The sequence below is a fragment of the Poecilia formosa genome, unplaced genomic scaffold (genome assembly GCF_000485575.1).
Source record: "Poecilia formosa unplaced genomic scaffold, Poecilia_formosa-5.1.2 Scaffold37, whole genome shotgun sequence".
Lineage (NCBI taxonomy): Eukaryota > Metazoa > Chordata > Actinopteri > Cyprinodontiformes > Poeciliidae > Poecilia > Poecilia formosa.
In genome coordinates, this window is record NW_006799976.1 from 33,329 (window position 1) to 45,307 (window position 11,979).

Consider the following 11,979-nt stretch of genomic DNA (forward strand, 5'->3'; position numbering starts at 1 on the left):
TATATATATAAAAATTTCTTCTTCTTTGCCTTTGTGAGCGGCGTAGGCCTCTGTGAGGTACTGGCACTCCTGCTGGATGGATCGCTCCAGGGTTTTCTTGCCCAGGCCAAAGTTTCTGAGTGTCTGAAGAGCAAATCTCCTGTGTGTCTTCCATGGATAACCACTGGAACCAACAAGACCTTTTGAAAGCAAAAAAAAACAATGTTACAGTAAAGGTATTTGGGAGTTACTGCATTAACCAACATCTATATGATTTGTTTCTTGTGTACCAAAACTCCACACTGCAGCTTCGGACACAAAAGGTTTACCTTTATTCCCAACCAACTCTTCAAATAGCGGGATGACGGGACGATCTACGAAGTCTTCTCCTTGAAGGATCAGAGCCTCCCTTATTTGCTTGTAGCCACTAACGATGACAGTCCTTTCACCAAAGAGGCGAACGCTGAAAATGTTCCCATATTTTTCTGCCAACTGAGCACAAAGAATGGCCCCAATGACTCAACACAAAGGAAAATGAATTCTCAAAACACTGAGGACACTTTCCTTTTGTGCTCAGTGCCAGCAGTCGACACAATCAGACGGGGAGAAGTGTCCCTGGACTCTAAAAGCTTTAGTTTGGAGGTTTAGTGCCTTCCTAAATTTATGAAGAACCCCTGAACATCTTCCTCCTTTGTTACAGTACAACCCCAAGCTTGAATTTATTTTATTGGAGTTTTAAGTAATAAACCAACATGGCAAACTGAGAAACACAGACCAAATGTTCAACCTCAAACCTAGAGATCTTGCACCAATTATTTTACCGTTATATGTTTTGGCTGGGATAGCTGATGAATGGACAGTGTGAACCTTGCTTTGAAATGGCTAAGTCAAAGTCCAAACCTACACTGGAAATACCTCAAAATGTTCAATTACAGAGGTCAAAAGGTTGTGTGTTAGCTATGTAGGAAATGGCATTAGCTCTTTTAAAGCTCCATTATGTAAATTTTGTAGAAATATCTATTTTTTCACATTTATATAGTGTTGAGACAGTACATGTACGAGAAAAAAAACAGAGCTCCTCTGCCTCCTCTCTATGGATCTGCCGTCTACTGAAATACAGTGCTCCATCAGAAACAACACATCAGAAGAAGGAGGAGGGTCTTAGCGCTGTCAATCACCCTCGTGTAAGCATCCCTCCGTCAGTATGGCCACCAGTGACGACAGATACTGGGGCATTTCATCAGACAACAAGAATACCACTTGGAAGAGGTGGAGGAGCCAAGTCCTTTCACAGATCATCTGTCTCATCTTACATTGTCACAACACAGCGACGGTGTTTGCAAATGTGTAAAAAAAAACAACATTATTGTAAAAGTTACACACTGCAGCTTTAACTGCAGTGAAATGTGGCTCAACAAACTACAGACTCCTGGGGTGGGGTCTGAGTAAAACTATGTTGAAGTAGGGCTGCTCTTACTTGAGCACAGTTTATGGATATTTTGCCCACCTCTGATTATACTTTATTTTTCTGAGTCTAACTGCTTGTATTCACAGCATATACATTATTAAACTATTTGACAATCAGACCAAGGTGCTTCATTCGACTATACCTTTACACTAGTTGCTTTCAAATCCGGACCATCGGGGTATTTTAGTTATTTTAATGCAAGAGTTAAAGTTTCATCTAGGAGAAAACACATCGTTCTCAACCAGATAAAACTGAAAATGTTTCAGAGTATTAAACTCTTTGCTTTATGCAACAATACTTTTTTTTTTTTTTGCATTTCATTGGATACCTTAGAAAACTGCAGGTGCATCCGAGAGAGATCAAGGAGATGAAGATGTCCAACAAAAGGAAGGGGCCAAGGTCCGGGTGGAAAGTTTCTCGGCGCTCTGTTCTTCCAAACGTCGCTCAGCAGCAGAAAAACAAACACAAATATGAGAACGCTGCTGCTGTCTATCCAATCCAAGCCCAGGACACGGAAGACGGACTTCATGACTACTCCTTAAACGGCGTCTGATTAAAATGGATCAAGTTTTAATACGCAGGAAGAAAACACTCTGCGTGACGTCACAGAATCACATTGGTACGCTGTTGGCCTTCAAAGTAAAAGCAGTGAGCCCAAGAAAATTGAAAGGAAAAAGAATTGTAAGTCGTAAAAATCATGGAAGCCTAAAATCTCCATCTTGGTGCCATCTCATAAAATATAATGTAACATGTATAATGATTTATTGCCAGTAGTTGCAGCATCATGCTGTGGGAATACGTTTTTTCAATATGGACAGGGAAGCTGGACGGAACTAAGTGCAATCCTGAAGAGGAAAAAAAATTGTATGAACAATTTTGCAGGGAAATGACACCCAGTGAATGTAACAAGGTGAGCAATGTTAACTTAGTCTTTCAGTTGAATTATTGTGTCTAACTGTTGTGGGTATTTATGATGTAGAACAAATTCATTTAGAGATGCCAAACTCACTTTCATTTTGGGCCATATCAAAATTATTTTTATTTGTTTATTATAGAAAAGATTTACAAAAGCTGAGAAAATGAAACATGAACAGAATTTGACGAGAACCAGGAGAAAAGCATACGGGGTAGAACCTTAGCAGGAGCCAAAACGAACAAAGCACAGAACACAGGAAAGAACTAAGAAACCCAAAATAAAAGAATGAACAAACCATGACTGAAATAAATTTAAAAAAATCAACAGCCATTAAAAAAAAAAAAGAATATAAATATACAAAACACCTCCACGAAAACCATGGCAAAAGTGCACTGAAGTTTAAGGTCATAATCATATAATCCTGGTTGGCAACATGATGAAAAGCTCAAGGGTTGTGATCTGTTCTGCATCTGTTTTATTTACTTTTTATTGACTGATTCATGCGCTGTCATTCAGCTTTACTTTTGCCCCACTGACTCGCACTTATCAGTGACATTTCTCCCAGTGGTAGATCATCTTTATCTTATCTCCAAAACTTTTACATTACATCTGAAACTGGAAACACCAGTCTGAATTTCACAACAATTTTTCTCCCAAGCTTATCAGGCGATATGCTGATTTTAAAGACAGAGGTAAAACCAAAGCTTTTTATTTAAGATGAACTTTCCCATAATTGGAAAATGATTGAAGTCAAGTGATTATAGACATTTGTGAATAACGATAAAACATGTTATGATTTCATCACATGCGATCATTTCAAAGCTGTTCGTTTGGTCATTTGTGCCGTCTATTGTATCTTCTCACTTAAACACATTGCAGGCTTCTTTTTAAGGAAGTAAGCATTAAATCAAAAACATTTCACTGTAAAAAAAAGTATTAAATGGACATGAATCACAACCAACAGAAATTAACAGGTTATTGATCTGCTTCCCAACAACAAGGTGCAAAATTTAAGCAAAATGTTCCATAGCAGGATGAAATGTGATTTAGATTAAAATATAGCCATTTAAGTCACACCATTGCTTCCTAGCATCAACAATTTGGACAGCTTTATTTCTACACAATTTGGTATGTTAACTGCTGTAATACCAACAGGTTTTAAGACACGTCTGCCACTGAGATGTTTGATTTCAGAGACAGTCTGATGGGTTTATGTCAACACTTCTGTTGGTTTAGCGTGGAACGGCACAGAGGCGGTAAGGTTTGGGATAATGAGTGGCTCCCAGTTTGAACTCCAGACTGGGCTTCTCTCCTGGAGGTGGTGAGAACTTAAACCTCTGGAGGAGGGAGGTGAAGAAGAGGAACAGCTCCATCCTGGCCAGCTGCTCCCCGAGACACACACGTTTACCTGAGGATAGACAACACAACACCATAGCTACACAACTGTGATGTGGCCACACTTTATTCTGGACTTATCTGTGTCAGCTTCTTATCTACTGTACATAGGAAGAGCACCATTAGTGGCAATTTGTTGGCGCTATTTTATCTTCAACTTAACACCAAACAAGCAAACACAGGAGCACAATCATAACAAAAACACTTTAGTTTTGCTACAAGTTCATTAATTTATGTGTCTGGAACGTCACAATCTCTTTTCTGTCTTTAAAGTAGCACTTCATATTCAAACTAAGCAAAGAAAAATCAAAATCTAGTTATCCTATAACTTTTCAGCTATTAAGTCAAAGAAAACTTGAGCTATTTTTATTGATCGCTGATTGAATTGTTCCTTCTTTTTTTTGAATAAGGACAAATAAATATTATGCAATCAAGCTGAATATCGTTTTACGAAGACTCAAGTAGAAATAAATGAATTTTAACAGACTGAAACTATTACCAACCTGCAGAAAAAGGCATGAAGGCTTCTCTCTTCCTAAATTTACCGTCCTGGTCCAGAAAGTGCTGAGGGTTGAAGGAGTGAGGAGTCTCCCACATGGACTCATCATGGAGGACAGAGTGAAGCGTCGCCATAACCAAGGTTCCCTGGAGATTGAAAAAAGACAAGAGGCTCAGTAAGACATTTATTTCTGCTCAGTTTGTCAGTAGATTTTTATCTGTACCGGGAGTAAAACAAGATAAATAGGAAATAAAGATAAGCAGTCTGCACCCATTTATAACAAACCTGCAGGGAAATTATTAGGTAGTAAAGTTACCCATGTAATACCTAGTATTCAATTCTTGTTGGGTATTTTTATGGCAAAGAAACATTTATAAAAACAATTATGAGTAAATTATGAATGAACAATTCCGTTTAAAGTAATCAGTTGGTTTTTCCTTTAGGGTATTTCTGTGTTCCTCAATGTGTGGGTTTGTCAGGAATAAAGGCTTTGCTGAGAAAATGTTAACGCCCAATCAGTGCTCCTGAGCTGAATACTGTCCACTGTAAATAATGTACCTTTGGAATAGAGTATTTATCCAGGGTGGTGTCTTTGGTCGTCATGCGGGCCACATTCAGTGGAATGATGTTTCCCTTCCTCTGTATCTCGTGGATGACGGCGTCAGTGTAGGGCATGTTCTCTCTGTCGGTCACCGCGGGTTGTCTGGATGGACCGATCACAGCGTCTATCTCAGCCTGGACTCGCTCTGAACATACCGAAAACACAACTAACTTTTGAGTCTGAGCAGTGGGGAAAATTAATGCCTTTCTCTATTTTTATATTCATATTTCAGTCTACTGAGTGTTTCTCACACACCTTGTATCTCAGGGTAGTAGATCATGTACAGCAGCCCCCAGTGCAAAGTGGTGGTAGTGGTTTCTGTACCAGCAAAAAGCAGGTCCAGAGAGCAGGCACACAAATTTAAGATACCAAAACCAGAATCTGTGTCCTCTTTCTGCCAAAGATATGAGAGACAGGAGTGACATTGTGTCTACATACTTACTATATGCATTGTGCTGTTCAAGCTTTTTAATCTGCCTCTGATCTCTTAAGACTTAGTTGCTTTGAAGAGAAACTCAAAAGTACTTCTGAAGACTTTCACGTCCCTGACTGTAATGGTTTATCCTTGCTACAAATGAGAAATGTGGAGGAAAATGTCCCTGTACAATCTAATGACCAAGTTACCTTCAGATGTTAAAAAAAATGATGTATACAATGTTGTGCTCTGAGACACAACATTGTGTCTCAGAGCTCCCCCTCAGACTGCAGCTCTGAGGGGGAGCTTTGTGGGAGCAAGAGTTTAGCTGCCACAGAAGATGCAATGATCCCTCAAACGTGCATGTAAGAATTAAAGCAACACTCCATGAAGGTTTTGAGGAGGGAATAACTTTATGACACAAGATGAAGCTAAAAGGTCAATTTTACATAATATCCTCCATTTAAACATGTTAGCTCTTGATGTATAAAGAGTTGTCTGTGTGGCCTCCCGTGCTTAGTGCAGAACTGAAGCAAAAATATAATGTACACTGACATGAGACTACAGGCTATAAACCCAAACGTCCAAAACAGTCACATAAACTTATGTAATTTATTACTGAATTCAACACTTACGTCTCCCATTTCTGCCAGGAAGGAGTCAATGTAGTCTCTCGGTGATGAGGGATCAAAGTTTTCTTTGTGCTCTTTTATACGGATTTCTATAAAGTCAATTATGTTCTGTAGAAGCACAAATATTTTCTTTTGGGGTCCAGGTAGCCACTTCATCACAGAGGGAATCATGTTGTATATCTGAGGATCAAAGAAGATAAATTTTCATCCTTGTTGAAAAACCTTAAGACAAATATTGTTTTGCTGAACATACAGTAAAGTATATCTCCAGCTGCGTTTGGATTGTCGGTCTAACAAATTTTGTTTTGGGACGTTGAAACTATAACTAAACTTCATCTGCATTTGTGTGCAAAGAAGACTTACCTGCACCCACAAACCTTCCTGTAAGCGCAAAATCTCATTCAAGTTCTCAAGGATGGTCTGGTACTGCTTGTCATTGTATTCGTATCGACTCCCGAAGACCAAACAGCAGATGATGTTGGACACGGCGTTGTTGATCAACGCCTGGGCAGAGAAAGGCTTTCCTTTCAAAGAAAAACAGATTACAGACAAAACAGAGTCAAATAAAAAATGCATTAAAAATATGAAAAAAAAAAGATGTATAGCTTGAAATATTGAAATAACTGTAGCAGACATATAATAAAAAAAGAGTGAAGGGCAGCATATTATCTGATAATTTTTTTTTTGTACCTTGTTGATCAGTAAAAATTTCAGTGAGATACTCGCACTCCTGCTGGATGTATCGCTCCATTGTCTTCTTCCCCAGACCAAAGTTCCTCAGCGTATGAAGAGCAAACCTCCTCTGCACTTTCCATGGATTACCGTTTGACATCACAATACCTTTTTAATAAATAAGTAAAAATAAATAAATAAATAGAAGCATGCATTAGCATTCAGGTCAGTGGAGTTCCATCCGTACCAACTCAACATTTTGACACATTTTTAGATAAAATTAATTACAAATTTAATAAACTACACTACACCTTTGTTCTTGAAAATCTGAGAAAACAGTGGAATGGTGGGGCGATCCATGAAGTCCTCTCCTTTTTCAACAAGGGCCTCTTTCACGTGTTTGTACCCGTTAACGATCACAGCTTTTTCCCCAAACAGATGGAGACTGAAAACGTTTCCATATTTTTCTGCAAACTGAACAACAAAAATGATGGCATGAGCTTTATTACTTTCTTGAAAAAGACCCGGCAATTAGTGGTGCACTGATTGCAGTTTTCTGGCCGATCGCTGATCTTTTAAAAAGCTTAACCTGCCAATTCCGATTTTGGCCGATATCAATTTTATTTTGTCTTGAAATGTTGCTCAATAAAGCAAGAAGTTGTTAAGTTGGGAACAGTGGGGTCACTATTGTTAATTGTAAACATGCAGACATGACTTGGTGGGCCTGTCTGTCAGTCAAACCTTTCTCACCGGAGAGCAAAAGAGGACAGCGGTTGATTCTTAGACCTTTGCAAAGCCAGATAAGATCAGCGGATAAGATCGTCTTCATATGTAAAACTCGGCCGATCACCGATCTCCCAAAATTAAGGAAATTGGCACAGATAAATCGTCTGGCCAATAAATCAGTGCACCCCTCCCGGCGATGCAGAAATCAAACATACGAAGAGAGGGAGACATTTGCTCTTCCACCAAAAACACTCTCTCTGTTTGCCCAGTGACTATTGCACAACTGAAATATTGACTTCACAGGACGACAAACCTGAATCTGAAGTATGCAAATACTAAAAACTTCAGGCCAGGACAACAACATACTACAGTTACAAGCCAGACCACTGAGGCAAACATGGGTGTTGCTTGTGAGCATAAAGTTTTGTCAGAAATGAGTTGTTTTAAAACTATTACTTTTTATGTGTCCTTCTGTCAGTACAAAACATTTCCTGACATCCACAGATAGTTTTATCAAAACAACCTAACACTTCTGTACAATCATTAACTGCAGCAGCCACAGATTTTTTTTTATCTTTGTCTGTGACACATGAATTATTGTATTTTGATCCTTTGATTATGTGATTATGCATTAGGTTGAAAAAGAAATTTGGATCGCATTAGGTGCTGTTGTGGGAAATACTTAGCGAGTATGAGTTATATGACGGTGTCGCTTTAAAATCTGTAATGAACATTACTTAGTGCTTTTCTATAACTCACTTTCCTCTATATGGTAAACTACCTATTCCTCTATTTAGACTATAATAAGTAGATGAACACAACTTTAGATCATGAATTATAGTTTCATTTTTTCTGTGATGTATGCAAGCCTATGCATGGTTCACACTAGACCTTATGTGGTTTATTAAAAAACGCACCACAACCTGACCATCAAACTTAATTATGTTTGGCCTGACGCGAAATTTGGGTCGAGTCAGAGCATGCTGGGGCTATAGATTTAAACTCTTAGCATCATAATAATACTATATGTCTGTCTATGTAAGAACTCACACCTCTGTGAACTGCAGGTGAAGTCTAGCAGGGCTAATGCGATGAAGATCTCCGATAAAAGGAAGAGCGCGCGGTCCAGGAGGAAAGTTTTTCGGTTTTCTGTTCCTTAAAATATCGCTCAGCAGCAAAAACACGCAGGAAAATATTAAAATACTCCGCGTGTCCAACCATTCCAAGCCGGAAAGATTGAATAACGCTTCCATTGCTTCAACACAGTGCTGCGGTAACACAGCTGCAGGTCTGTCAGATGAGCTATGAAATACTGAGCAGCCGAGCCTACCTGGTTTTCAAAATAAAAGCATCACTCTTAATCTGCGGATGCGGTAACACTTTAATTGAAGGGGTGTGCATAAGACTGACATGACACTGTCATAAACATGACATAACACGAACATGAACGAGTCTTTATGAATGTTTATGACAGTTGTCATGAAGTGTCATTCGGTAATGACACTTTTAATGCAAAGTTGCTCTAAAAGTTGCATTGAAAGTCCATTAAAAACTTTGCATGGTTTTGTACATTATGATAATTTATTCCTAAAACCCTGACCGATACGGCATTCGGTTGAATAAACTTTTTTGACTACCTTAGCTGTTGACACTGTGTACCATAATCTACTGCTTAGGAATATAATTAGCACATTCTTTTCAACGTATTTAACATCGACATTTGGTTGTTATGTATCTATTTATTTAAGAACTCACAGCTCTGTGAACTGAAGGTGAAGTGTAGCAGGGCTAATGCGATGAAGATCTCCGATAAAAGGAAGAGGACGCGGTCCAGGAGGAAAGTTTTTCGGTTTTCTGTTCCCTAAAATATCGCTCAGCAGCAAAAACACGCGGGAAAATATTAAAATACTCCGCGTGTCAAACCATTCCAAGCTGAAAAGACTGAATAACGCTTCCATTGCTTCAACACCGTGCTGAGGTGTTGAAGCATCATCTGACAGCTGCACGACTGTCAGATGAGCTATGTAATACTGAAACTACCTGGTTTTCAAAATAAGAACATCACTCTTTGTGCGAATGTTTTAATCTTCTACGGCCTTTTAATCGTGTGGGACAGAACACCTTAGAGCTATAACTATAGACTGTGACAATTCAAAACATGTCATAAACATACCCAGCTATCAAGCAAAGGCTCGCACGACGTCCGTGAACGTAGTTCCCAATTAATTTTCCTTTTTTTTTTTTTTTTTTTTTTTGCTGTCATTTCATTTGATTTAGTTTTTATATCTTTAAAACTTTTATGGCTGTTATTATTTTTTTATCTTTTTTTTTCTTCTAATACACCGTGCATACTTCTGAACATTGTTTGAACGTCTTCCGGACGTTTTTATAAATGCTGCTTTACAAAATTCCCAAAACAAAAGTAGACATTACAAAGAGCCTATCAAATAGGCCTGAGGTTGTTATAATAAAAAAGCTGCTATAAAAGCAGTTCCCAAGTTCAACGTTTTCGGCTAAGAGATTTTTTTCTGTAATTGAAACTTCTGTAATCACATTTTGTATTTTTTAAAGCCAGATTAAAGTTGAATGAGGAAATAAAGTATTTATTAAATACTGTTTGCTGTAGAAAAAGTACTAGAGAATTCAGATACATCTTTCAGCATCTTTTCTCACCTAATCTCATCTTCTCTTCACCTAACTGAGTTTGTGGATTTTATTGTGATGACCATTTTTCTGCAAGTTATCACTCCCATTTATGATTTCCATCCATTTTATTGAGGGCTTATTTAAGTTTTATTGCCAGCCTTCTCATAATTTTGAACCAGTCTAAATAGGGTAAAATTCTGGCAACCACAGCTGCCAGTATTTTACAGTAAGTTAGAGATAGTTTTTGTTTTGTCTTTTTATGGTGTGGAGAGATTGAGGAAGTAATCAGTGGCATTCACTCCATTACATCACAACAGTCTTTATTAAAGCAGGAAAGTCATTTAAATTATTTTCAATGAAATTCACTTCACATAAAAAACAAAACATGTATTAGTAAACAGTTTTGTGCACACACTGTAAATTGAAATTGGATAAAACATTTAAAAAGTGAACAAGCAGCATTTATTTAAAAGACAACATTTCTTTTGGTTTTTCTTTTCTTTTTTTTCTTTTTTTTCAGACACACAAACACACAAACCACAGAGTTAGCTTTCTTCAGAGGATCTAGTCTGATTTCCTCACTGTTTGTGTAATAACAGGTTTAAACACCCACTGAGATCGGCTCAGTCATGCGCTTTCATTTCAGTGTGAGTAGATCGACAGCAGATGCAAAACATTTGTTTTGTTTTAGCGTGGAACGGCACAGAGGCGGTAAGGTTTGGGACAATGAGTGGCTCCCAGTTTGAACTCCAGACTGGGCTTCTCTCCTGGAGGAGGTGAAAACTTAAACCTCTGGAGGAGGGAGGTGAAGAAGAGGAACAGCTCCATCCGGGCCAGCTGCTCCCCGAGACACACACGTTTACCTGGAAATACACAGCACCTCATTTTTCCACTGTAAACTGATGATGTGGTGTAACTCTGCTTGGTTCCTCCAGAGGCTGGAGAGACGTTCTGTGATTGGATTAAGAATATAAAATGCTGTCCTATTTAAATTTTAAATGCTAAAACCCTCTTTTGTGTTTAATAGTAGGGAAAAGCTAAACATAAACTCTGTACATTTATGTTTGCAATGGTAGAACAGAAATGTTTTTTTTTCCTTACATGCCACCAAAATATTGCCTTATAGTGACTGCTGATCATAGGGACTCATCAGTGCAGATTGTACTTCCAATACATGTTTGTTATTGCCAAGGCATGAGTAAAGTCTTTTAATTTTTACCGATGACTGAAAGTAGTTGTTGAATTTTGTAGTCCTGTCTTAAGTCTGACAGGAATTTAAGCTGTTTATCCCCAGCCAGCATACCCATGTGGGCCCCATATGGGATAAAAGTGGGCTGCCAATATGGGCCCCAAATGGGTTTGTCCGCGGGTTCCATGGTGGCCCCACATGGGTTTGCCCAGTTAGATTTAAATGGGTGCTGACTGGGTTTTCAGTGGGGCCCAGATGGGTAACTTACATGAGGCCCATCTGGGCCCCACTTGGGAGCTTTCATTTTTACCTGGGCCCCAACTGGGTCTAAACTGGGCTACAATATGGGCACCAAGTGGGTTTGTCCACGGGTTCCATGGTGGCCCCACATGGGTTTGCCCAGGTAGATTTAAATGGGTGCTGACTGGGTTTTGAGTGGGGCCCAGATGCCTCATTCCAGTAGGAACAATGGGGTCTTTCTCACCTAACCTGAAAGTGAATTACATTAATAGATATACAATCTTAATCAACAAACCAAAGTATTAAAATGCTTTAGCACAAAACCTGCATTAAAGAAAAAGAGATGAAAAATGTCTTTTGGTCAAGGTTTTTATTTGGTAATTTAAAATATTGTCAGTTTTTTTTTAACTCTTCAATTATAAGAGCCTTATTAACACAGAGCAAATGATGCCACAACAAGAAATGCACTGGTAAACAAAAGAAATCTACAAAATTATTCATATGGCAAATTTGAAAATAACAGAAACTAGTTTAATATAACAAATGTATAAACATAGATCTATATGTATATAATTATCTATATAACTAGATATCTAGTTAT

The 11,979-nt window shown here is 38.4% G+C and overlaps 2 protein-coding genes across 6 annotated transcripts in view; both read right to left on the bottom strand.

Annotated features, from left to right (window-relative positions):
* Positions 1–2,041, bottom strand: part of LOC103137165 (cytochrome P450 2J2-like) — a 23,621-nt gene extending 21,580 nt beyond the window's left edge. For all 3 annotated transcript variants that reach the window (XM_016670703.1, XM_016670704.1, XM_016670702.1), the window contains exons 1-3: positions 1,776–2,041; positions 309–471; positions 30–179 (exon numbers count right to left, since the gene is read on the bottom strand). In XM_016670703.1, coding sequence (XP_016526189.1) covers positions 30–179; positions 309–471; positions 1,776–1,976 — 514 coding nt within the window. In that variant the 5' untranslated portion in view covers positions 1,977–2,041. The remainder of the gene's footprint in view (positions 1–29; positions 180–308; positions 472–1,775) is intronic.
* Positions 2,042–2,845: 804 nt separating this feature from the next.
* The window catches only part of LOC103137022 (cytochrome P450 2J1-like), a 30,614-nt gene continuing 21,480 nt past the window's right edge, over positions 2,846–11,979 (bottom strand). The window contains exons 1-10 of one of the 3 annotated variants that reach the window (XM_016670706.1): positions 10,488–10,499; positions 8,356–8,593; positions 6,889–7,051; positions 6,596–6,745; positions 6,269–6,429; positions 5,909–6,085; positions 5,114–5,252; positions 4,816–5,003; positions 4,262–4,403; positions 2,846–3,771 (exon numbers count right to left, since the gene is read on the bottom strand). In XM_016670706.1, coding sequence (XP_016526192.1) covers positions 3,596–3,771; positions 4,262–4,403; positions 4,816–5,003; positions 5,114–5,252; positions 5,909–6,085; positions 6,269–6,429; positions 6,596–6,745; positions 6,889–7,051; positions 8,356–8,556 — 1,497 coding nt within the window. In that variant the 5' untranslated portion in view covers positions 8,557–8,593; positions 10,488–10,499 and the 3' untranslated portion in view covers positions 2,846–3,595. Of the gene's footprint in view, positions 3,772–4,261; positions 4,404–4,815; positions 5,004–5,113; positions 5,253–5,908; positions 6,086–6,268; positions 6,430–6,595; positions 6,746–6,888; positions 7,052–8,355; positions 8,594–10,261; positions 10,813–11,979 lie in introns of those variants that run through there. The other 2 variants (XM_016670707.1, XM_007550532.2) reach the window with 2 other exon arrangements.